Consider the following 27,550-nt stretch of genomic DNA (forward strand, 5'->3'; position numbering starts at 1 on the left):
GTATCCTCAGCTTCCAGCTATCCTGTACTGTTGGTATCCCCAGCTTCCAGCTATCCTGTACTGCTGGTATCCCCAGCTTCCAGCTATCCAGCACTGCTGGTATCCCCAGCTTCCAGCTATCCTGCACTGCTGGTATCCCCAGCTTCCAGCTATCCTGCACTGCTGGTATCCCCAGCTTCCAGCTATCCTGCACTGCTGGTATCCCCAGCTTCCAGCTATCCTGCACTGCTGGTATCCCCAGCTTCCAGCTATCCTGCACTGCTGGTATCCCCATCTTCCAGCTATCCTGTACTGCTGGTATCCCCAGCTTCCAGCTATCCTGTACTGCTGGTATCCCTAGCTTCCAGCTATCCGGTACTGCTGGCATCCCCAGCTTGCAGCTATCCTGCACCTGTGCTCCGTCCGCATCCTGCACCTGTGCTCCGTCCGCATCCTGCACCTGTGCTCCGTCCGCATCCTGCACCTGTGCTCCGTCCGCATCCTGCACCTGTGCTCCGTCCGCAGCCTCATTCATCTTATACACACGCCTTCAGTCTCCATTTCCATTGGTAGTCAGCTAACCACCAAGGTCACTCCCGGGTCCCAATCCCCAGTCGTGACAGAATGCACAAGCCCATGGACCTAGCTAGTGACTTTAAAGTGGTTATGCAAAATCTGAAAGCAATACCAATGGAAACCTACCACCACTACACACCAGCGACCATTAGGGGCTGAAAACGGGAGCGCGCACCCGGCGATTTATCACTGATGCACTCTCCAATCGCTGGCAATATGGTCGCTCAGCGATTTTAGATTTTATGCCCAGGTGTACGCACCTTTACACTAACCTCATTGCACCTCCAGCAGCCTAACTCTAACCTCCTCCACCAGCAGCCTAACGCTAACCTCCTCCACCAGCAGCCTAACTCTAACCTAACCCCTCCAGCAGCCTAACCCTAACCTAACCCCTCCAGCTGCCTAACTCTAACCTAACCCCTCCAGTCTCCTAACTCGAACCTCCCCCTCCAGCAGCCTAACTCTAACCTCCTCCTTTAGCAGCCTATTACTAACCTCCCCCTCCAGCAGCCTAACTCTAACCTCCTCCTCCAGCAGCCTAATACTAACCTCCTCCTCCAGCAGCCTAATACTAACCTCCCCCTCCAGCAGCCTAACTCTAACCTCCTCCACCAGCAGCCTAACCTTAACCTAATCCCTTCAGTAGCCTAAAACTGTGTACACACGGAACAATATGATCGCTGGCAATAACGCAGCCTAATGCTAACATCCTCCACCAGTAGCCTAACTCTAACCTCCCCCTCCAGCAGCCTAACCCTAACCTCCTCCACCACCAGCCTAACTCTAACCTCCCCCTCCAGCAGCCTAACCCAAACCTCCTCCACCACCAGCCTAACTCTAACCCCCCTCTCCAGCAGCCTAACCCAAACCTCCTCCTCCACAGCCTAACTCTAACCTCCCCCTCCAGCAACCTAACCCTAATCTAACCCCTCCAGCCGTCTAACTCTAACCTCCTCCACCAGCAGCCTAACCCTAACCTCATTGCACCTCCAGCAGCCTATCTGTAACCTCCTCCACCAGCAGCCTAACTAACCTCCCGCTCCAGCAGCCTAAATATAACCTAATCCATCAGTAGCCTAACCCTAACCTTCCCCACCAGCAGCCTAACCCTAACCTCCCCCTCCAGCAGCTTAACCTTACCTTCCCCTCCAGCAGTCTGACCCTAACCTCACCCTCCAGCAGCCTAACCCTAACCTTACCCTCCAGCAGCCTAACCCTAACCTTACCCTCCAGCAGCCTAACCCTAACCTTACCCTCCAGCACTCTGACCCTAACTTGCCCCTACAGCAGCCTAACCCTAACCTCCCCCTTTAGCAGTCTGTCCCTAACCGGCCACTCCAGCAGCCTAACCCTAACCTCCCACTCCAGCAGCCTAACCCTAACCTCATTGCACCTCCAGTAGCCTAAACCTAACCCCCCCTCCATCAACCTAATCCTGCTATCCCCCATAGGACTCATAGACAGCCGCCTCCCCCATAGGACTCATAGGCAGCGCATCCCCATAGGACTCATAGGCAGCGCATCCCCCATAGGACTCATAGGCAGCCGCATCCCCCATAGGACTCATAGGCAGCCGCATCCCCCATAGGATTAATAGGCAGCCGCATCCCCCATAGGACTCATATACATCCGCATCCCCCATAGGACTCATTGACAGCCGCATCCCCCATAGGATTCATAGACAGCCGCATCCCCCATAGGATTCATAGACAGCCGCATCCCCCATAGGACTCATAGGCATCCGCATCCCCCATAGGACTCATAGGCAGCCGCATCCCCCATAGGACTCATAGGCAGCCGCATCCCCCATAGGTTTGTGATGCTGCTTGATGTATTAATCAGGGGCATAACTAGAATGTTTTGGGCCCCAAAGCCAAATTCTGAAAATCCCCCCCACACACAAACACACACACATTGTAACCACAATTCCCTTTAGGCTGGGTACACACTGGCTGATTTACTGGTAGCGATATGGATGATATCAATACCATTGCAGCTATTGCATGAATATCGTCCAGTGTGTACGGTCAATATTGTTATCAATGCGCTATGCCGTAGGTCGTTATCGACCCCCCCATGTTGTCTGTACATGCAGCTTAATATGACAATAATGGTGACGTCACTGACCAATATTGTGAACAATATTGGTCAGTGTGTATGCAATCGCTTCAGTGTGTACACAGCAATAAGGTAGCAAGAGAGAGTGAGGGTAGGTAATGACAAAGAGGATGTTAGGGGGAGACAGAGTTAGAAACAGGAGAGGTACAGTAGAGAAAGGGGGGGGACAGCATCAGAGAGAGGGGGAGGAGACAGTGCAAGAGATTGGGGGAGGAGACATCGTCAGAGAGAGGAGGGAGGAGACAGTGCCAGAAAGATGGGGAGGAGAGAGTTTTAGAGAGAGGGGGAGGACACAGTGTCAGAGAGAGTGGGAGGAGACAGTGCCAGAGATTGCCCGTCCACTCCTTGGGACTACGAACGCTCGGCCAGAGAACCGTATGAGCGCGGTAGCGTACATGTATTGGCACGCCACTCCCCTTTGTGTGTGGTTCTGAACGCGCGCCACTGTTGGCCATGTAGGCGTAGCTTCCGTTTGCATGTGCGATTCATTCGCTCAGATACATGCAAATGTGTATTCGAACAAGTCAACCAGAAAAACCCCCTTAGAGCAGAAGGAGCTGTGGGCCCTACATACAGCTTGGGCCCCATAGCAGCTGAACCCCCTGCACCCTCGTTAGTTATGCCCCTGGTATGAATAACAGGCAGCATTGCATAAGGTCCCGGGGCTACATTCTGAGATGGCGATAGCCCATTGTAACCTATGGGCTACACACCACACTGCCAGCAAAGCATGCGCAGACCCCTTGCATCCAGTGAAGCAGAACACAGCGACAAGCTCCTTTCGGATCGCATATTGCAATGTGATCCTGGGTGGTAGATCCTGGCCAGATCGCATTGCATATGCCATCCTATGGTAAATGGGCCCCATATAGTTACTTGATATTTTGTTATAGTTTTAGGTGTGAATTCCCTTTCAGACGTCTGTATTCATTTCTGCCATTGCAATGCTGAATAATGCAGTTTGTAGTTTTGGATACAAAGCTTATAGTCACTTCCTCCCACTATTTCAAAGACTTCTGTGTTTTTTTTTTTTTATTTCTTTGCCCTAATTAATCCAACTGCCCCCTGTTGTCATGTTCCCTTTCTTCCTACTGATTCTATGCAACCAGCTATGTCCCAGAAGCCTTTGCTGCCACTTCTTATTCATTATACTGATTAAAGGAGAATTGTAGGGAATCAAATTAATGGCATAGAACAGTCAAATATGAAAAGTTAGGTGTTCATTGCAGTGCTGGGGGATAAAGTGCAGCGCTTCACTGACAAACTGTTTTAATCAAAGACCTAATTACGTTTCCAATGTTGTTTCATATTTACAGTAGGCCAGCAAATATTTCTCAGTTTGCATTAGTTTCCTTATGAATGGCCATATGTCACTGAAACATCCAGGGAGTCCTCCTCTCCCCCTGCATGTAGAGCAGCTTAGAAATAGCGGGTGAAGCTTTACGCTGGGTACACACAAGTCAACTGATCTCCAGAAGGATCTACAGATGGATCAGGCTGCGTGTTTTCTATACACACGGACATCAAATCTTGGCCAGTGAGCTGTCAATCACCGGCGGGTTGTTCAGCGGCTGTACGGGTGGTTGGCAGGGGTTGGGATTATTTGGTCTACAAGAAGTTGGTCGACAAACATAGGGTCGACACCATTAGGTCGACATGGGTCTAGGTCGCAATGGCTTTAGGTCGATACAAGCATTAGGTCGACATGGTCTAGGTCGACAGTCAAAAGGTCGGCATAGGGGTTTTTCACTGTTTTTTTTACCTGAATGTTGACACAGGTTAAAGTGCACCGCGTCCACTCGCTATGCTTCGCGCACACTATTTTATTCTCCTACTACGCCCTAGTGGATGGTAGGGCATAAAATACCACCTGCCGGCACATGTTGTGTCGACGTGGAGACAGAAACGTAGCTCCGCATCCCCTCACATGGCTCGGCACACTATTTTATTCTCCCGCCACGCCCTAGTGGATGGTAGGGCATGAAATACCGCCTGTCGGCACAGATCGGCTGAAAAAACAGTCGTGTCAACATAATGACCTGTCGACCTAAAGCCATGTCGACATTGACCTATGTCCCCCCATGCTTGTCGACCATCATGCTGTAGATCAAATGACCGTATCACGTTGGCAGATCAACACAACCACCTGTACACGCAGAACAATACAGAATTGTGTTGCACAGCCAAAGTGATGTTTCTGTGAAGGACGCCATGCACAGATATATCGATGGGCACATTAGCTGATGGTCAGTTGATATATCGGCTGTTCAATTGTACGCACCTTTAGACTGCAGGTTTTAGCAGTTATTGCTTCTTACAAAAATTGTGCAAGGGTCCAACCCCGCTTGTCATAACTGGGGTTTGGGAGACTACAGTGAATGTTTGAATGAGTTATTGGTTTGTTTCAAGATGGAAGCCAACTGGATCATGATATAGGGTCTTAGACAATGGGTATAAGGACATCTAGGGACAGATGTATTCAGACTCATCAAGAGTTAAAGTGAAGGGTGAAAAAGGACCAGCCAATCAGCTCCTAGCTGCCATGTTACAGCCTGCGTTTGAGAAATGACAGTCAGGAGCTGATTGGCTGGACATTCTTCATCTCTTGTTAAGGCCTAATACATCTGATGTCTAGTTATCTTATTAAAACCTACAAGCATTAAAGTAGATCCCATTGTATAGATGAGGCCTGAATTTCCACTGTATATCCATATCTCCCAACTGTCCCGATTACAGCCGGACAGTCAAGTTATTTGGAGACTGTTCCGCTATCCCTCCCACAGCTGGAAATATCCTGCGTGTGGGGGGTGAGGGGGAGCCGAAGATCACTGCTGCTCTTCAGTGCAGAGAGGGAGGGAGTCAGGGGCTGTAAATGACGATAAAAGGAGGTCGCGGTGCGAGACCACCCCTCCCTCTACCAAAGACCACACCCATTACCTATTAGTCCCGCCCCCTTTTGCGTGTCCAACTGGGCTACCCTGGGCCAACGGTTTGGTCTCAGGATCAAAACTGTACATAAAGTATTAATCATCAATGATATATTCTCACAGACAGAGTTTGAGTGACCACCCATCACACCTGACCTGCACGCTGCGGCACTGGCACCAAGTCACCCAACCTGTCTCTTGCTGAATCTTGCTCAGGCCAAGCTTTTCATGGAGTACCAAGCGGATGGAACCCGATGAGATGCCTACCTCCTTCTCTAAAGGGGTGTACACACGGTGCAAATTTGTGCTATTTTCTAAGCAATCTGACTAGATTGATTAGAAAGTAAGCACAGATCTCTCTGTGTGTATGCTCCGAGAGATTAAATATCTCTTGCTAGTCAGTGCATGCAGTCACAATCTAGTCAGATTGCTTAGCAAATGACTGCAAATCTGTCTGTGTGTACAGAATGAGAGATACTGATCGCAATCTCTCATTCTGAACCACTACCCGGTCTTTTTTTGCTTAAGCAAAATTGCTAAGCACAAATCTCTGCGTGTGTATGTGCTCTCCATGGGAGATCTTGACACCAGAAAAATTGCTTAGCAAAATTGTTTAGCACAGATCTCTACGTGTGTATGTCTCTTAACTGGGCCATGTTCACCATGGTGTCTACCTCAACTATGGTCCGAACGGCAACAACATTATCCTCTCTGAGGAGGACCACAGCGATGCTATTCCAAGGACCATCTCAGACGCTGAAATTCTGCAAACTACTGAAACATTTGCAGTCGGTCAAAACTCACCTGCCGTTGGAAGACCACACTTGTAGTTAAATAAAGATCATGACTCTCCAGAGGCCTCTGTTGTGCTCCATGAAGAGTTTGTGAAGTAAACATGCTGACGGTGTGCTAGTTATATACGGTTCCGTGCCTGAACATTGCTCTACCTATGCTGAGGGGACAGCAAACGGAGCCGATTGGGACGATTTCACGGCCCGATTAATCGGAATCGGACTAAATCGGTTCAGTGTATGGGCACCTTTAGACATACATTAGAACATCTACAACTGGAGACACCAGAGCCCACTGTAACGTAACACAATCACGGTACACATTTTTAGTTTACTTTTTTATTTTTATTTCAAGGAGGCGTTCTTAAGAACCATAAAAACTTATACAAACACTTTACATAATATTGTGGATAAGACGCTGGGGTCATCTTCACCATCAACATTTTTAGTCTCTCATGGATACAATAAATAGATATCATTGTCTTCCACTCCAGATCTCATGATAGATGGAACGAAAAAAAACAAAAAAGGGCAACTGTACAACCTATGCACATGACGCACCTGTGCGCCCGTATAAAACTTTTTAGTCCACCACAGCGATAACAGATTTCTTCTTCTCCGGCACGATTGGCACTGCGCCCTTTTTGCTGTGCTTGCGGCGATTCAACTCCCTGGAAAGGAGATTGTTAGTTAGAATGAGAGAAGACACATAGGGTTGCATACATTGGTCTATGCATAATTATCACCCAAAAAATTATGTTTGAAATCCACTACTAGAGCTCAATTAAATAAGCACGTTTTTAGTTTGCAGTTTGAATCAAAGGACAAAGACTAGAGGAAAAGATCAGAAGTCAGAGAAAAATTCTGCTTGGTGGATTCCTTTAGTCTTCTTGGGAGTATTGTAACTATTCAGTGTGTTAGAAACACGCAGACTACTTACTATTATTACAAATACATTTTTTAGGATTACTGGCTCAGTCTACAAAATGGCAGCCACTGCTAAGTGGAGAAAATGGCTACGCTGATGGATTCTACAAATCAAGCGCTTCATTAAAATTATTGTAATGTAATTGACAAATCAATACCTTCATTTTTTTGTAAAGGTTTTTTATAGGGGGATGGTTCTAAAGAATTGCTTTAATGCCAAGCTGATGGCAAAATCTAAAGTTTCAGGTTAAATAAATAAATAAAAAAAAAAGCATTATCTATAAAATGAAAACATTACTACATGTGGACTCTCAGTAGTAGTAAGGTTTATGGGAAAATAGCTGTTATTTTAAAAACAAAATCAGGCCACAAATGGCCAGTGTGACTGAACACCTGTAACATTGCTGTGGTTTCTAGAGATACATACTTCTTGCGTCGAGCATCCCTCATCTCGCGCTGTTCCTTTATCTGGCTGTGGATGGCTTTGGGGAGGTGTCTGTGTTGTGCAATTCTCTTGACCTGCGGATGATGCTTGAATTTCTCCTTTAATTTTTGGTTGTAGTTTTGTGCTGCCCGCTCTCGTGGTGATAACTAAAAGAAGAAAGCAAAAATACAAGTGATACACAAAGATACACACATGTATAGGCAAGTTACTGATCCAGACAGCAATCTTACAAAGAAATTGACTTTCTAAAACCAGAGAGCCATGCAGGGGGACGCAATACACTTAGACGGAACCCACGTTGACTGTCCTGGACAAAAAAAGTGAAACAATCCCGTCGACCTTTTAACTGTTGACCCAATGCTTGTATCGACTTATTTCAGGTGTCGACCTACAGCGGTCAAACCAATGACCCAAACGGGCATACAGCACTATCTAGTATCGGTGTCAATTATCACTTCCATCAGCAATGCAATCCTATTGGCCAGTGGATAATTACATGGCACCAGCATACAACATAGCTGGTGGGTACCATTGGTCACAATAGCTATGCTGGGTTCAATATGGGTACTGGGAAAATGCAGGGGTAAGTGGGCTCTGTTAGCGATTATATTACCCGCCTGGGGTTCTTGATCATGGCCCGGTGCCGGAGTCTCACAGGAGCGTGGCATGTCTCCTACTTCCAAGTTCCACCTAACTTTAATGAATCACCTTCTGAAAGTTCAACAAATCATTAGCACAAAGACTTTATTTGTCCTGGTGATTGGAAGCGCTTTGTCTTGTCCCTCAGCCGGATAGCGCCATCAGTCTCATTTACAACCGAGTGAATGAGAACCTGATAAATGGCTTATCCTATGTGTGTAATAATGAGAAGATCAGAATACACTGTATTTATTTCCGCCCCGTAAGACAACTGAAAAATGTGCGTTTCCCCAAAAGGTTTAGCGACTGCTCTTCTTTATTGCTCCGTACATACATTAAAAGTGAACTTGTCACTGTAAATCAAAACGGTTTGCGCCAGCGCAACATAGATCACATCATGCTAGCTACTTACTATGCTTATATTATGCTTTCTACTCCCCAGGGCTGTACGTTACATACGGAGCTAGAATAAGACGCTTGTCTCTGGCAGGAGAGAGATTATTTTCTTTAAATCATAAAGAGAAAATAGAACCAGAAGATCATTCATCCAATACTGGGCTGGCTAATGTTTTTCCCCGTGGTGAAGTCGCAATGACGTCGTCATTTAGTCTCTGGCCACAATTATATTTAAGCAACCATTTTAGAAATCCACTTAGAGGGGAGATTTACGAAGGCATCGGCACTGAAAGTTTCCGAATTGGCAACAGGACTAAATCGGAATCGGCAATAGAACTAAATGTTAAACCAGGATTGTTTAAATCCAAACTGCACCTTGGTAAATCTGCCTGTAGGAACGTGGAATCAATTCTTGAAGTTTGTCAGAAATTTGTGGGTTTTTGATTGTCCACCAGCCTATTAAATAATGACTGCAAGTTCTTAATGAGATTAAAACATACTTACCTATCCTCCCGAAATGGCCCGTCAGGCTCCCGGAAATAGGCCCCCCCCCCCATGCCCCCGGAAGGGTAGGCAAGCCTCCCGCATTTATTTAGTGAGGCACCCGCACCCCCTCCCTCTGTCAGTCATATACTTGCATTCACGGCTCTTTGGGGGTGGAGGGGGGGAATTAAAGTCTGAGGAGTTTCCTGAACATGGACCCAAGATTTAGATGTTTTGTTCCCCGAACCACTTGGTTATCACTTTTGTCTTAAGGCAAGGTGCTCCATCATGCTGGAAAAGGCAATGTTTCTCACCCCCCCATTCCCCCCCCCCCCCCCCCCACCGAAATCAAATTAAGAGATGGTCCTAATGCAGTGGTGTCAAACTCCAGCGTTGTTGAACTTCACATCCCAGCATTCCCTGCCACAGTTTTAGCAATCCATTATATAAAATCTGTGGCAGGGCATGCTGGGACGTGTAATTCCACAACCGCAGGAGGGCCATGAGTTTGACTCAACTGTCCTAAAGCTTGCTAGACAGTTTTGGGTACCCTTAAGCCTTCTTCACAACTATTGAACCGCTCTCCTCAAAGTTCTTGATGATCCAATAAATGGTTGATTGAGGTGCAATCTTACTAGCAGCAATATCCTTGTCCGTGAAGCCCTTTTTGTGCAAAGCAGTGACAACAGCAGGAGTTTCCTTGCAGGTGACCATGGTCAACAGAACAATAATGATTTCAAGCACCACCCTCCTTTTACAGCTTTTCCGCATGACAAGAGGGCTCTCCAGCCTTGTCCTGGTCAACGCTCGTGTTAATGAGAGAATTACGGACAGGTCAGCTGGTCCTTTTGTGACAGGACTGAATTCACTGTCATGGTAAAGAGGGACTTTGCAATTAATTGCATTTCATCACGGTTCATGACTTTCTGCAGTATAGGCAGATTACCATCGTAGAAACAGAGGCAGCAAACTTTGTGAAAACCAATACTTGAGTCATTCGCTAAATTTTTGGTCATGGCTGTTCTGCTACACCAGGCATAGGCAGCTACATTTTTTTTTTTCTTTTAATAATTCAAATTAACATTAACACAAAGATCTGCATAAAAAAAAAAAAAAAAAATCCTAAACATTAAATAATAAAAAATGATTTGGCTGCTGCAGTTTTTGGCCATGTGTCAGTTTATTGGCCGGATGCTTGGAGTCCTATCACTCTGCAAGTGGCCAGATTTATCAGTATGTCTGGTGCTTCAAGGGATGACTCTGCTGCTTACTGGTCGCCATTCAGATAATGAGACGAGTTGTAACATTTATTCCTAATTTATTACTGGACCACACAAAACATTACTGCAGTGATTGGTTAGATTATTTATAGGAATCGGGAAGGAGGGGGTGGGGGCTATCCATCTACTCTTACATTAGCCCTCTAGGACAGTGATCGCGAGCATTGCAGCCCCCTTTGTGTAATGTCATTTTGCCCGTTTCCCTGAGCCAGCCTAAACAGGAGCTTACAATATTTTTTTTTTCCCATTGTGCAGCAAATTGTCAACAGCCTCCAAGTGAGAGGGCTTTTATTCTAATTAAAAGCAATGATTTTCTTTAATTTAATTGAGAAAGAGTAAAGTGCTGGTGCTGATTTAGTACAAACTAAACAGTTTTGTAGACCAAAACCTCTGTGCGGAGAGACGGCACATTTAACCGTTTCATCACCCCAAGCGAGTAGAGCTATGCTTTACCAGGAAGGGGCATTTCTCTGTGGTTCTGTTATATTTACAGACCGGAGAGATAGAATTAGGCTGCAGGAGGGGAGGTTATGGTTAGACGGTAGGAGGTATGTATCCGCTATATTCTTACGGCCGGACCTAGAAGACAAATGCTGGAGCCGCTCCAACCACTTGTCCATAAGTAACATTCTAGTTATGTCAACGTGATAAATGTTAACAAAATATACACCTGCGTAGGGATTCCCTTTTTTTTTTTAACCAGACACGTATTAGCCCTAGCTGTCTATCCAGTCCTTACATCCTTTGTGAATTAAGAATTTGGCACACCAAAACCAAGTGTGCATTATCCACACCAACTTCATACAGGAATGTTTCCACTTTAAAGACTAATGGGGTTTATCAAAATGTGCATATTTCACGTGCGGTGTTTGGGTGGTAATTGGCAAGCGGGGGCCTGTGCAATGAAGGAATTTTGTTTCAACTAGGGATGGCCATCGACCATCGATGATTGGAAATCATCAATGGTTCATGGCCGATGTCGAATACTTTTGCCATCAATGGGGAAGAACCGGATGGTTTCCATCCATCAATGGAATAGCAAAACGATGTTTGGCTGGGTTTTTTCCCAAAAGTGGCGGGACACCGAGCATAGCTCCGCCCCCGACACCCGTGAAGGCCCGCCCCCTGTATTTTGATTGGCCCACAGGCCAATCAATCAAATACAATGGATGACCATCGAAATGTAAAAATATCGATGGTCATCCATTGCATAGTTAAGCACTATCGATGGCCAGTTGCAGAATTTGCTGGGTTAGTACCTCATAGGCCGTATGACATACACCCGCCACAAGGGAGTTTATATGTAGCGCGTTCGGTGAGCCCTTACACAGCGCCATTGTTTATCTATAGGCCGCCACCTCTGCAGGGTACCCTAGTCCGTCATCACTGGGTTCAGCCGAGCAGGGCAGATGGCATTTCCTGCCATTTAAATGCAATGGAGGCGGTCATCCTCAGAGTACCACACATGAGATACGGTCCCTAGGTTCAACACAGTGAAGGTTGACATAAATGATGTCAACCACTACAGGTCGACAGGTCAGATGGCTGACATGAGTTTGTCACGTTATTTTGTGCCGAAAGGCGGTATTTCATACCCTACCATCCACTAGGGCGTGGAGAGAGAATATAAGTGTGTGCCGTATTACGTCCAAATTTGGGACAAATTCATGTCAACCTTTTCACTGTCTACCTTCCCATTGTTGACTTAATGCTTGTGTCAACCTTCTGACCCCGTGAAAGTTACAACTTCTAAATAAAAGGTTGAAATGAACCGATCATTTCTGTACTGCACCTTTACAGAGCGCACCCCAGGCAAAAGCTCAGATGCTTTATTCTGTAAATAAAGCCCCGTAGGGGGGGCAGCGACTGCTTTATACCAATGCGAGGACACATTATGAGACGACCGTTAATATTACCAACAACATCCTGTTATGAAGCTAAATGCCCTGACTGATGGAGCCTGTGATGTAAGGAGGTCACCGTCAACATTAAAGCTGTATTCTCCCCTGAACTGTAAGTGAAGACAATAAACCCCCCATCCAGGACCCCTGCAGATGGCTTCAGTCATTAAATGGCTACAAAGTAGCACGTTCTCCGGGATTTGCATTGGACTCATGCTAGGAGAAAAACAAATTAGGATTCAATTAATTCTGTTTCCTGGTAAAGTGTTGAGCAATGACCTGAACAGTACAATTTACGGGAGGCTCACTGTCACCTGGTGGAAAGCTGGATAGCGCCCCCATGTGGTCAGAAGGGCGATCCGTTCCTTAGAACAATCTTTAAAGAACATTCAATAAAACACTGTATTCATTGCTTAGATGGTACAATTGCTTTCGTGGGCTGTCGAGCTTGGAGCAGACCCCTGGTAAAACGGCTTTACATGGGGTTATGGCTACTGAAAGTCAACAGATAAAAGGGAGTGTAGCCATTGTCTCAGTGTCATAAAAGCTTTCACACTGTTCAGTCTTCATGCACCAGCATTTACAGCTTTATTGGCCCGTTTCCCCCTTTCCCTGCTGTTTGACCGCTCGTCTAATAAATAAAAAGCAGCGGAACCCTAATACTCCTCCTATTCCGGATCCACCACAGTGCAGGGAATGCTGACCTCGGACCATGCAGGAACTGCACATATAAGGAAGAAAACTGAGCTGCGATGCACGAGATGTAGAGGCAAACTGCGGAACGCCGGGAAATGCTGTCTTCTATTACATGTGCTCCTCAAATACTAAGCCGCTTTAAGTATACACTCAGAGAACAGCCATGACAAGGAGATCCGGATGACTCACAGACATTGTCTATGTAGAAAGTCAACAGGTCGACATCGGGAAAAGGTCAAAACGGTTTTCCACAAAAGTTTCCGTTTTTTTTTTTTTTTTTTTTAAGGGACTCTAAGGGATATGATCCAGGATTCCGATTGTCGGAACGTCCCAACAGTCAGCATCCCGGTCTGTTTTCACTTCTCGCGATCATCCGACAGCCAGAATTCAAGGCTCCAGCTGTCGGAATGCCGGAGGATTGGTGAAAACGTGGCAGTTTTTTGTCGAAAAATCCACGGCCGTTTCAGACAATGCAGACTTCTCCATAGGGAGGCGGTTCTGTAGCAGAAAAATCCCGGCTGTGATTGAATACCTTAACTGCAGATATTTCCATTGTCCCAAATATTGGTGGAATTAATTGGGGTTCCATGTTGACAAAAAAAAATAAAACCCATGAACAAATCATGTTGACATTTTCATGCATTGACATATTTCGCGTCAACCTTTTGTCAATGTTAAACTATTTACTGTCAAACATTTGGTTTCGACATATTGACTGCACTCCAGATTTGTACCCATTTTTTAAACTGCTGTAATGTCAACTCTGGAGGGTAAATACACTGGGCGATTTTCACAGGAGGTGAACCACTTCCCATAATACGAGACTATGGAAAGAGGTTCACTCGGCTGGTGAAAAAGCCCGACGGCGGGCGAAGATGCGGGAGTGCACACCAGCGATCATCGCTGGACCATACACACTGGGGTCATTTAAACCAAAAGTAGCTAAAAACCCCACAAGTGAGCGGCTTTCAGCTCAAAACCAAGCAGTGTGTATGGGCCTTAAAAGATACACTTTGCCCATCTAGTCTGCACCTTTTTTAAACATGTCACCTCAGACCATATGTGACCCTTATTGCTTTGTAAGGATATCAGTACGCCTATCCCAAGCATGTTTACATTGTACTACTGTATTTGCCTCTACAACCTCTGATGAGATGCTATTCCACTTATCTACTACTCTTTCTGTGAAGTAATACTTCCTCACATTTCCCCTGAATCTTCCTCCCTCTAGTGTCAGTGCATGTCCTCATGTTCTGCTGCTCCTCTTCCTGTGAAGAATGTCTCCCACCTGTACCTTCCTCCCTCTAGTGTCAGTGCATGTCCTCGTGTTCGGCTGCTCCTCTTCCTGTGAAGAAGGTCTCCCACCTGTACCTTCCTCCCTCTAGTGTCAGTGCATGTCCTCGTGTTCTGTTGCTCCTCTTCCTGTGAAGAATGTCTCCCAGCTCCCTCCTGTACCTTGTTAAAGCCCTTGATAGAGTTGAAAGTTTCTATCATGTCCCCCCTTTCCCTTCTCTGCCCTGTTTGTGTATATTATATAATAATTTTCTATTTTTTGACTGTCCTTATTGCAGGACTGCAGCTTGTTGAGTTTGACCTCGTCTTTCCTTTACATCAGCTTACGGCTTTCCCGATCATGCAGTGTCTTATGTATGATTCCAGCCTTCAGTTCTGACACCTCACTCTGCAATCACAGATGGAACAAGCCATCTTGCATCAACGCTTGGGATAGGGGCTGCCAGGCAGTCTAGGTGCTGCGGCCTGACTTCAGGATTTAGTGCAGTGCAGTATGAGTCACCCAGCGGCTCTATTACTAAGCACTAGGATCTGGCTGTAGGTGCACTGCAGGGACTCTGCAGCTGCAATTAACGTATTGCTTTGTTGGACACTACAAGCAAATCTTACCAGGCCAAGTTTCTCAGAAGCGTTGGCTTTCCATATCCGGATGTTCATTTCGTCTGAGCCGCACAGGATGTACTTGCTGTCGGCCGACCACCTGACGCAGGTGACGTGCTGCATCCTCTTGGTGTGATAAACTTCCCTGTTAGGGGAAAGCAGAGCTTAGAGTCAGACGACTGCGGGAGGGGGAATGAGAATTGTGATCGGATCTATCACCAGCCTGGTGAAGGTCTCACCTGCTGTGTCCACTTTCCACTGGGAAGATACGGACAGATTTATCAAAGCTAGCAGCCACAAACTCCTTTCCGGTGGGGGAGTAATCCACATCCAGGACAGCGGAAACGTGGTCCATGTGCACCCTTACAGGGGCATCCATGTAGCGCATGTCATAGGTGTACAATCTGCAGGGAGAGAGAGAACGCACTGTGTTATGTAGTATGGCCGCCAACCCGGGAAGTGGAGCTTTCTTAGCTCCACCGGCAGCCTGCCTGGTACATCCCCCTGAATGCTCTGGGCGGCTCGGCAGTGGTGCAGCTGGCGACAGGGGGATATGGTCATTAGGTAGACATGCTTTGTGTCGACCACTGAAGGTCAACAGGCCATAGGACGACACCTGAAATAGTTTGACATGGCTGTGGTCGACAGGATCGGTAGGTCAACACAAGCTCGACAATGGGAAGGTCGACGTGATTTTTTCACGTTTCTTTAGCCGACATAAGGTATTTCATGCCTTTCCACCCACTATGGCGTGGTGGCAGAATAAAATAGAGCGCAAGGGGACGCGGAATACTTAGACGGTGTCCGTGTCGACATTCAGGACAAAAAATGTGACCTTTTGACTGTCGACCTAATGCTTGTATCTGCCTTCTTACCCTGTCAACCTTAGCCATGTCGACTAATGGCCTGTTGACTTTTAGCGGCCGACTGAATGCATGTTGACCTAAATTGCGTCGTCCCAATGACCCATTCCAGGTACCCTGCAACCCAATCAGGCACCGTGAGGCACTGAAGGTCCCGTTACCCAGAGCAACAGCGCCCCCCCCCCCCACACACACACACACTAGATAAGGCCCCGCATTAACAAACGCTATTAACCACGATTGCCAAATACAACCTACGTTCATAAGGAAGATTTAGCAAACCTTCTAAAGAGGGTAAGTGGAAACATAGCAGCCAATCAGAGCCTAGCCATTTATCTAGTAAACTCTATAAAAAATAAATCGATAGAAGCTGGTTGCTATGGACAACCCCTCCACTTGACCACTTTAGGTCAAGCCTACCCTGTAATTCTTTTTTTGCTCCTGCAACTCTACAAATACAGGGAAGGGGAACCCGGGACCGCCCACTCTAATTCCAAATAGGAGAGGTGCTATCATGCTGAGACGTGTAGTTCCACTTAAGCCCCATACACATAGGGCGATTTCAGCCATCACTGCCAGGGATATGGCCTTGCTTGCACAGTCTATTTATGCCAGACAATTTTGACTAAGCAGGAGAAAAACTGGGAGATCTAGTCAAAATCTCCTACCAAAATCTTACCATGTGTACACCCCTTAAAGGTCCATACACACTGGGCGACTATGCCCAGAGTGTATGGACAGCGATGAGAGCATTCATCAGCAAGCTCCTGCAACCAGCGATTAGAACGGGGCTGAAAACGGGAGCACGCACCCGTCGATTTATCGCCAGGGCACACTCCCATCACTGGCAATATGGTCGCCTGCGACCATATTTCCAGCGATTTCAGCCCCTATCGCCCCCGTGTGTACACAGCATTAGAGTGCTACATAGCGGCAAGGTATTAATTAAAATACTAAATAACTTTGTATTAGTAAACGAGGGGTAGATTTATTATAGCGGTGCTTAACGCAACACTATAACACTTCCTACTTCGCATTATTAGCGAGGTGAAGCAGGAGGGGAGACCGACAAGATGTATCTGGTGATGGCTCCCCCTGCTGGCAGCACATCAGATTACACTGACACGCTGTGTCCTTCCCCCTGGCCGGCTGGACTGGGCATCTCGTTACTCACGCAGCTCAGAGCTAGCAGCAGGGACCGTGATGTCCCTGCTGTGGGCATAGGGCATTGCCGCCTGCAGCTGTTGAAGTCGATAGCTGCAGACCGTTCATACATTAGGTAGGAGGCAGGTTCCCAATATAAAATATTGTCCCTGCGCTAAGCATCCTGCCCCACACCGCCGCACATTAAATACTCACACAGCGGGTGTCGCAGATCAGAGGAAGCGCTATCCCCTGCCATAACGCACAGGGATAGCGCATATTCCCCTGCCAGCCACTTAGTAAATCTACCCCTGAGATTGTAAACGTGTCCGTCGATACTCACTTGTAGTTCTCATTAGCAGCTGTGAATACGAAAGCTTCCATAGGGTTCCAGCTAATCGCATTTGTTCTCATTTCCAGAATAATCTGTAATAATAGAAAATAAAATTAAACAATAGCATAAAATGACCTAAACATTTCACTATAGCGGTAGTTATGCTTTATATTGCAGTACATCGTCTGTTATGAAAAACGTTAACAGGTTTGTACCATCAGCAGCTGGTGACATGGTGACATACAGCCCAGTTACAGTATGGGGGGGGGGGGGGGGGGGAGGTTATTTGCATCTGTATGAGAACAGAATCAGGCTTCCATCGCATACAGCCCCAAAGCAGCTAACCAACTTCAGAATCCTTCACCATTATCAAAAGAAATTGAAAGAGGTTATTTAGTTGGGTCCTCCAGTCCTTTGGGTGATGTGAATTTCTGCCTCTGATCCAAGGCAAGACAACTGCGGTTCAGAAATGGCTCGAGGGAAAATACCGTACTTCCTGCTGCCACTGTTAGGGAGACCATGGGACTCCTACGGATCGGAGGACCGCAGGTAAGGAGCTTTGGCTGGAGTCTCCTTATGCATTCTCCCAACCCTCTACTTAGCGGATTGTGTGTATATCTAGGTTAGTTTTCTTTAAACCTCTTTTGGTTGCATGACATTCCAGGTGGGACATCTATTTTATTACAGTAATACACTGACTAGCACTATTCTGTAGCCCCCCCCCCCCCACACTTATCTTTTGCTCCAGTTTTTGCTCTAGTGTTTGCTTGTTTTATGTGACTTTATATGCATGTTAAAGTTGATCTGATGTATGCATTTATGATTCATAAACAGCGAGTTTAGATTTTTAGATTACAGATCCATTTAAATATGTTATTTGTTTGAAGTCAGGCTCTGATTTGGTAAGCGCATACTTCAAGACATATTATACCAGGCCACAACTTCAGAAACCAAAATTTGAACATGCAATGACTGAACGGTATATTACTTGTGAGGACCTATCAGGACAATATCCTACATATGTAGGAGGAGCTTCCAGTCTATTAGTGGAAAGTCAGATCAAAAAAATATTAACGCTACATATCCCAGCATAACCTACCACAGATTTAGCATGCCCTTTTAGCAAAATATGTGGCAGGTGATGCTGGTATGTGTAGTCCCACAACAGCTGAAGGACTGCATTCTGAATATCCTTGGGCCATTTTATGCTGCTTGTTTATTCATTGCGTGACATCCTACAACGACTGTGCTCTGCCTCCTGCAATCCAGCACAGCACCTCCTATGCAGAGATCCGCTCCTTCCTGCGCACAGCAGCCTGGGAGATGGCAGAGTGGCCCGGATACTACAAATACACAGAGAATGCATTACTTACCTTTTTTAATGGTGTAGGTTTCCGCATATCATATAAGACAATGCTTCTGTCTGCAGCGCAGCTTCCGAGAATCTGTGTCTAAAAAAAACAAAATGAAATACTATAAATTTCCTGTCTATATATTACATGATATACTACATAGACTAAGTTAATGGGAGTGCTATTGAACCATCAGATGTTGCCCATAGCAACAAATCAGATTCCACTTATTTATTTAGCACGTTCTAAAAGACAATATCCCATTTTCAGTAGCACTCCCATCTTAGTAACCCCCAGGCACTCTGACTGTCAATGAACGCTATCACAGCTGTGTTACCTCAATGGGGTTAAACCGGACACTGGAAATACTGTCTACTCCCCAGGAATAGGAGCGCACGGGACTGGTCCGCTGTTCATCCCAGATATCCACATGCTGCCCACATGTGGCAAAAATGGGGTCCCTCCAGTGATGATCCACCCACGTGTACACAGTCTGCAGACAAAAAAAATGGGACAACATTAGGACACAATTGGGATAGCATGGAATATATACCACAATGCAGTCATCCTGACCTCAATTGTACCTGGAAAGCAGCGTGTTTGAGAGTACACTAGTCATTCTTATAAAGCAGAATACGGTTTACCCAAAAAGAAATGATCTTTTTATAAAAGATATATATATATATCCACTGAATGGAGTGATATTTTTTTTTTTAGATGTAGAATTTATTCTTAAAATTTAGCTAAGAGGTCGGGATTCATTTGAAGAGATCCGCTCTTCTACATTCAGGGCTGCTTCTATAAAATCTGTCCCGGAACGTACTGGTGTGCGGGGTCTGATACAGTAATGTCACATTATTTACAGGTAAATGCAGAATGATTCTAATAATCATTTACATAACCTCACAATATTACGCAGTGCTTTACGGAGTTATTTCATCATACTTTACCTCAGCAGGACTAAGTCTATGCAAGCGAATCAAATGTTTAATGGGTGCTCATATTTGTATTTCCCACCATCTCTTTGGATGGGGTGGTGTGCAGTTGTTTGGGCGCCCATTGTCTTTACGCACATGGTCGAGCCTAAAAGAGCCGGATTAGTCAAACTAAAACCGGCCGAAGTGCTGCCCTTGGTGCAAAAAGTCCCATTTTAGCACCCAGACAGGACACTTTCCTATATTCCCAGCTTGTGGGACCGCAAACAGAAATGTCCACACCAGCAGTGATCACGCTCTAACATTAGTACAATTGAATAGTTGCCATTGTACGCCATCTAGTGGCCGGTGCCTGAAAAACAACTGAATTGCCCACAAAGTACGGGCAGTACGGATGGTGTAATAGTTAGCATTACTGCCTCACAGCACTGAGGTCATGGATTAGATTCCCACCATGGCCCTAACTGTGTGCACTTTGTATATTCTCCACGTGCTTGCATGGGTTTACTCCGGGTACTCCAATAATATATTTGGCTCCTAACAAAAATTACCCCTAGAATGTCTGTGTGTGCGTGTACATGTGGTAGGGAATATAGATTGTAAGCTCCACTGGGGCAGGGACTGATGTGAGTGTTCAAATATTATCTGTAAAGCGCTGCGGAATATGTGTGCGCTATTTAAGAAACTTAATAAAATAATAAATCAATTTAGAGGTGAACGCAATGGCCATATCGAATGCATGTGTCAAGAGGCAAATGCACATCTGTTCCGATGGTTGCCGCTTGGAGACTGAGATTGAATTTGGAGACCGTGAACGATTTTCAGATGTGTTGCTAACCGTAGATGCGACTAAAACAGAACCACTGACAGCAAAGGCCTTGCTTAGATGGAGCAACTGTACCAGCAATGGGTCTAATGCAATTTGTGATGCTGCAACCAATGGCGAATCTTATTACACACCAAGGCAGATTAGCGCCTCAGTAGGAAGGTCATCAGTCGCAGCATTAGAATGAAGATTTCTATGTATCAATGCCTATTACCCTATAGATTGTAAGCTTGCGAGCGGGGCCCTTTTGTCTGTCTATAAATACCCAGTTTGTAGTATCACTGTCTCATTTTGTAAAGCGCAAAGGAATATGCTGCGCTATATAAGAAACTGTTAATAAATAAAGATGTAAAAACCGATGTGGCGGAAGACCTTACTTATACACACCCACTAAAGGTCCATTTGTTGGAAGCCAATTAACCAATACATATGTTTTTAGTGTGTGGTAGGAACTTGGAGCACCTGGGGGAAACTCAGGCAAACAAAAAGTCAACATACAAACTCCACACAGAAAACCCTGGATCGAATAGCGCACGAGCCTTTATCTATGATGTAGTGAAGCGTTACGCTTCTTTGTATTAAAAAAAAAAAAAAAAGACGAACACAAAGTACAAGAAAGAAAAAAAAACTTCAATAAAATTTCCCAACCCACCTTGCCCAGGATTGTATGTATTGGCTCCTCTTTCTCTCCGTACCCGGGGCTTTCCATCTTCCACTGTTTCACCGTCTTATCATCTCCAACCTAGGACCAAAGAACAAACCAATAAATACATATATGTTTATTTGATAAATATAGATATCAAAGTGATCTTCATGCATGCCCAGAATTTAGGGAGCAGTAACAATACCAGAGATAAATTCCTGCTCTTATGCTTACAAGGTAACTCAGCTCAAAAATCATTTTGCCTAATTAAAGTTATACCAAACACCCAAAATACGTATTCTACACAATACAGCCAATCGGAAGACTCCTGCATATCAGGAATATTGGATAGTGTTCAAGCCTTTTTTTTTTTTAAACAAACACAACAACAACAAAAATGGGTACTTGTTTCCTAGCACGGCGCCCAATTTCTGTACGTACGGTACTGAAATCGCATCGCATGCCGCGTTATAGTGACATGCGATGCGATTTCAGTACCACTCCCGTTCCTGATCACTGACTCCCGCTCCCTGGCTCACTGTGAATCCCGCCCCCTGTCACATCCTCACAGAAATCGTTCTGAGGTGATTTTCTGAGAGGAGTGGAAGTGTGTTTGTGAGCTGGTGTTTATTGTTGGAGAATTTTTATATTTTGTGAAATGGCTGCTTCGCTGAATTTGTTCTCATTGCCTCGGACGGAGGAGAAGGCGGCAATTGATTTTTTTTAGCGCCATCATCTACTACCGGTGGCGGTAAATTGCGCAAATGGACACATTATGCGTCTAAGTGTGAAGGAAGGTATGTGGCGGTGCCATGTCAAGGTTTGCCGCCTAAAGGTGAGCCTGCGAGGGGCAGTGGAACGCGTCCTCTGACCTTTTCATACCCCCACTATCCACATCGGCGTGGAGTCGATATGATATAGTGTGGCGAGCGCATTGAGCCGGAAGCGTGGCGAGTATTACTTTACATGTATTCTGCGTCCGCTCACCACGCTTCAGGCTCGGCGGCTCGCTGCGCTCGCCACATTATATCAAAACAACTCCACGCCGACGTGGATAGTGGGGGGTATGAAAAGGTCGGAGGATGCGTTCTGCCACTGCTCGCCATGCTTCGGGGTGACGCAAAACAATGCCAGAGGTGCTTACAATTGTAAGCACCCATCACATGTAATACTATGCACAAATCACATCTCATTGCATCACATGTCATAGTAAGCACCAATCACATCTGATGGCATGGGTGCTTTTACAATGAAATATCCCATCGCATTTGGTGCCATGCGATCCTATGCGATATTTCATTGTATAAGCACTCCTGTGCACTTAATATGGACATCGCATCGCACTATACACGCTACGCAATGCGATTTTCCTACGCAGAATAGCCCACTAAGCTATTTGCTTAGTGGGCGCCTTGCTAGGAAACAAAGTACCCAAAAATGAATAAACCGATCATTTGACTTTTAAAACAGAAGCAAACTCCCAAAGCTTCAAAGGGTTTGGATGGATCTAAAAACAAATGGCCCCACAAAAGCTGTGTAAATACAAGCTCGAACTCTGACTAAGGGGGGTATTCAATGTGCCGCCACTATTCCCGATGGGGGAAATAGTGGCGGCTCCCTATTCAATGTGGTCTTTAGCGACAGCATTGATGCGGGATCATGGCAGAACGGGCCCGACTTTAGAAGCGGTCAGGCCCGTTCTGCCGATAACAGCCGTGGATTGTCGCGTTCCTGGCTGCAGATCGACAATCCACAGCTGTTTTCGCGGCCATGCCCCCTTTGCACCGATTGGCAGGCGGGACATTAAATCCCGCCTGTTGTTCAAACCACAAACGGGCCAGCATTGCGGATGACGGGAGGGATCGACAGCCGCGATCCTGGAATGCACATTTTCACTAGTTGTCAGGGGTGTTTGTAAACTGCACATTAAATGTGGGAAACCTGTAATAATTTGGGGTATACTGAAACCTTCAGGGGTACATACCGTAAAAAAGGAGGTGCCGCAGAAGCGAACACAAAGCCCTCGGACAAAGCCTTCATGTGCCTGTACTGTTCGGGTGCACTTATGTGTGGCCAGATTCCAAACCTTTACCTGTGGTAAAAGAAATATATTAATATACAGATAAGTGTACGCAAAACATAATGAAAACCACATTGTCTTTAACTCTCTCAGGCATGTCCAGAGTCAGGCCCGGGGGCCAATTGCGGCCCGTGCCGTCATTTCAAGCGGCCCGCAGCCTCCAGCTGGAAGCGGGCAGAGCATCAGATGTGGGAAGCACAGCACAGGACACTAAAAGGTGGGGCCCCGGCGAGTGCGCCTTTATTTTGCTGTCTGCTGCCTTGAGGAGGTGCCGGCCGCCACAGTCAGATGTGTTTGGCGTCTTTCGTGTGAGTATGCACTCCACAATCACAGTGACAGCAGTGTTTGGGGAGGGGGCAGCAAGGGGGAAGCTTGCTCCCGTAACATGCAGAGTGGAGGAGGGCAGCAGCGGGAGCCCAAGCATCTCCTGTCCTTGCAGTGCCTGCTTTGCCTCTCCTTCCTCTTTCTCACACAAGGGGCTGGGAAACATACAGAGAAGGGAGGGGGCAGAGTGGGGGACATACAGTGAAGGAGGGACAGGCTGGGGGACATACAGTGAATGGAGGGAGTGAAGGCCATTCAGAAAAGGGGGAGCAAGCTGGGGGACAGAGTGAATGGGTGCAGAGTGGGGAACATACAGTGAAGGAGGGGCAAGCTGGGGGACATAGAGTGAATTGGGGCAGAGTGGGGGACCATTCTGATGTGATTAATGATTCAAAGAATGTCAGGCTGAATGGTCGGCTCCCACATATTTACACTTCACCAAATCTGGCCCTCGTCGCAAGAAGGTTTGGACACCCCTGCTCTTAGTGTTGGACTGAATAAGTTACAACGCAGAAGCGTTGGCTTTATAGACTTCAAATTAAGACAAAAAATCTAAACGTAAAAAAGAGCTATATAAAAGCTAAAACAATAATATTATTATTCTAAGCAGGATGGAATTGCATATGCATTGTCTTTATCCCCACTAGCCCAAAATGTAAAATAGCAAAAGGAAACCTTTCAGAATAAATGCGGAGCCCCTTACCTCTCCATCACAGGCCCCTGACAGCACTGTGGATAGGCTCCTCGGATGTTTAGCCATACAGTTGATTCCATCTCTGTGTCCCTCCAATGCTGCCACAAATGGCTTGGCAAACACGCGCTCAAGCTTGGTGCTATTTAGTGCCCTGACATACTCACGAGGTACTTCAAACGGGTGGAGCGAGGGATCATAGTTTCGAGGAACTAAAATGGGAAAACAATGACAGTATAATGAGATGAGGAGACACTGTGTGCAATGTAACATCACATAAATCATTGTATGCTGCTAATAGTAATGTACTCAGGGTAACAGCTACTAACAAAAGTCATTATTTAAGTAGGCAAATGTCATAAGACCACCAATACATCTAAGCACTCCCAGGGCCGGTGCAAGGCATCTAGGCGCCCTAGGCAAACCTACAGGATACCGCCCCCCCCCCCCACCCTACCAACTTCTCACATACACAATTGACTTTTAACATTTTTATTAGCTATATTTTTAGATTGACAACCTAAATTATAGCAACAATAAATACCATATAACAGTAACATCAATAACATACTATTGGTGTGGGGCAGCATGGTAATGCTCATGCTGCCCACCGATGGTGCAAATCACCATCGATGGGCAGCATGAACATAATCATGCTGCCCGACACCAATGCCCCTTCATTTTTTTTAACGTCACATACTATTGTTGTGGGGCAGCATGGTAATGCTCATGCCGCCCACCGATGGTGCAAATCACCATCGATGGGCAGCATGAACATAATCATGCTGCCCGACACCAATGCCCCCTTCATTTTTTTTAACGTCACATACTATTGGTGTGGGGCAGCATGATAATGCTCATGCTGCCCACCGATGGTGCAAATCACCATCGATGGGCAGCATGAACATAATCATGCTGCCCGACACCAATGCCCCTTCATTTTTTTTAACGTCACATACTATTGGTGTGGGGCAGCATGGTAATGCTCATGCTGCCCACCGATGGTGCAAATCACCATCGATGGGCAGCATGAACATAATCATGCTGCCCGACACCAATGCCCCCTTCATTTTTTTTAACGTCACATACTATTGGTGTGGGGCAGCATGGTAATGCTCATGCTGCCCACCGATGGTGCAAATCACCATCGATGGGCAGCATGAACATAATCATGCTGCCCGACACCAATGCCCCTTCATTTTTTTTAACGTCACATACTATTGTTGTGGGGCAGCATGGTAATGCTCATGCCGCCCACCGATGGTGCAAATCACCATCGATGGGCAGCATGAACATAATCATGCTGCCCGACACCAATGCCCCTTCATTTTTTTTAACGTCACATACTATTGGTGTGGGGCAGCATGGTAATGCTCATGCTGCCCACCGATGGTGCAAATCTCCATCGATGGGCAGCATGAACATAATCATGCTGCCCGACACCAATGCCCCTTCATTTTTTTTAACGTCACATACTATTGTTGTGGGGCAGCATGGTAATGCTCATGCCGCCCACCGATGGTGCAAATCACCATCGATGGGCAGCATGAACATAATCATGCTGCCCAACACCAATGCCCTCTACAACAGACAGGACATCACAATCTGCAGTCCGGAGCTTGTAGGGTCCGGTCCGGGGGGTGTCCTGTCCGGGGGGTGTCTTGTACAGGGGTTCCCTGTGATAGCTATCACCAGGGACATGGGGAAGGGGTGATTACAGCCTCCCTGTGTGGTCCGGATGGTGGCAGCAGAGGCAGACCAGTTAATTATCATTTTACAAGGTGCGCAGCGCAGCGCTCCCTATGTCAATGAGGGGGGGGAGGGGGGTCACCTCCTATAGGATGGTGCGTGGCAGTAATTTTTTTTTTTAACAAGGTGTCGCTTCCTCCCTCTATGGGGGGGGGGGGGGGGGGGGGGGGGGTGGGGTGTCATCTCCTATAAGGAGATGACCCCCCCCCCTTATAGATGGAGGAAGCGACACCTTGTTAAAAAAAAAATTACTGCCACGCACCATCCTATAGGAGGTGACCCCCCTCCCCCCCCTCATTGACATAGGGAGCGCTGCGCTGCGCAACTTGTAAAACGATAATTAACTGGTCTGCCTCTGCTGCCACCGTCCAGATGACTGGCAGTGGGTGGCAGATTGTGTGCACAGTGAACAAGAGTAGCTGGGTAGGAGGGGGCGGGCGGCGGCGGCGGTTCCTCCACCCGATTTGCAGGCCTGCTGCTGAGCCTGTGTCGGTCACTCACAGCGCAGCACGGGCACGGCACCGGGTGGGGGGGAAACAGTGAATTCACCGTTTGCCAGCGGGGGCAGGGGCAGGAGCTGCCGCCGCCCGCCGCCGAATTTCCCGCTGGCTGCTCCTGGCGCCGCGGCCTGATGACAGGGCCGGGCGACAGCGACTGACTAACTACTGTCTGTCAGCGCTGGCGCCTGGCGGTAGACAGTAGCCATGTACACGGGCGGGGGGGACGGGGGTCCGAATTATACTTACAACAAGCTCAGCTGAGCTGCAGTTGTGTTGTAGCCTCTCTGCCTCGTCGCTGTCTTGTTGTTCCTCCTCCGACTATCTCCCATGCGGTAGCGAGGCGTCGTCGACGTGCGTAGCAGCTTCCTCCTGCTGCTGCTGGCCAGGCCAGCTCACTACCGCCCTCCAGTGGCCGGCGCCCTAGGCAAATGCCTAACCTTGCCTAGTGGTGGCGCCGGCCCTGAGCACTCCAGATCCCCCGAGCACCCCCGCCCTATGAGTTATGACCCCTTAGGGTAGCCCATGTGCCCCTGACCTTTGACTCCTTAGGACAGCCACCACATTCTGATCCCTCAGGGTAGCCCATGTGTCCCTGTCCACTGACCCCTCATTCCTCCCAACATGACCCATTCCAGGAGGGACACAATAGGACATCCCAGGTCATGCACTCACCTTTTTGGAGATCCTTTTTAGTTTCCCGCACATAATCGTCGGGATTCCTACACAAAACCTTCACTTTCATAGCGATAAACACCACCAGCTCCTCTATCTCCTCCTGCTTTCTCACCACATGGGCCGGAACTGAGGGAACAGCAGCAACGTCACCAGAACTGCGCCGGAGCCGTCACACATCGGCCGCCATCTTTACTCCGGTATGCCCACACTAGTACCGTCATGCCCGCAGTCTATACGTCCCACCCCTGTACTGCGTTGACTGCTACGCAAGTGCAGGCGACGCCATCTGCTGCGTGCTGCGCCGATTTCCAGAAGGGTCGGGAAGGTGGGGGTGCAGCGCCTGACGCAGGAATCAGTGGTCGCCATCTTTAGTAGGGGCAAAGA

At 47.0% G+C, this 27,550-nt stretch overlaps 1 protein-coding gene across 2 annotated transcripts; it reads right to left on the reverse strand.

Moving 5' to 3' along the window:
• Positions 1–6,725: 6,725 nt before the first annotated feature.
• On the reverse strand, positions 6,726–27,491 carry DCAF13 (DDB1 and CUL4 associated factor 13). 2 transcript variants are annotated; one of them, XM_083186939.1, is made up of 11 exons: positions 27,164–27,491; positions 24,255–24,454; positions 23,132–23,239; positions 21,157–21,246; positions 19,081–19,236; positions 18,765–18,842; positions 17,401–17,483; positions 15,291–15,455; positions 15,061–15,196; positions 7,746–7,909; positions 6,726–7,062 (listed from the first exon to the last, which is right to left on the reverse strand). In XM_083186939.1, exons 1-11 carry the CDS (start codon positions 27,231–27,233, stop codon positions 6,975–6,977), a joined length of 1,338 nt encoding a protein of 445 aa, XP_083043065.1. In that variant the 5' UTR covers positions 27,234–27,491; the 3' UTR covers positions 6,726–6,974. The 2 variants fall into 2 exon arrangements, with proteins under 2 accessions (XP_083043065.1, XP_083043066.1); XM_083186940.1 differs by lacking the exon at positions 27,164–27,491 and adding an exon at positions 26,738–26,883 and having other exon boundaries at positions 6,727–7,062.
• Between the last annotated feature and the right edge of the window lie 59 nt (positions 27,492–27,550).

Source organism: Crinia signifera, chromosome 5 (genome assembly GCF_055691185.1).
Source record: "Crinia signifera chromosome 5, ASM5569118v1, whole genome shotgun sequence".
NCBI classification, from domain to species: domain Eukaryota; kingdom Metazoa; phylum Chordata; class Amphibia; order Anura; family Myobatrachidae; genus Crinia; species Crinia signifera.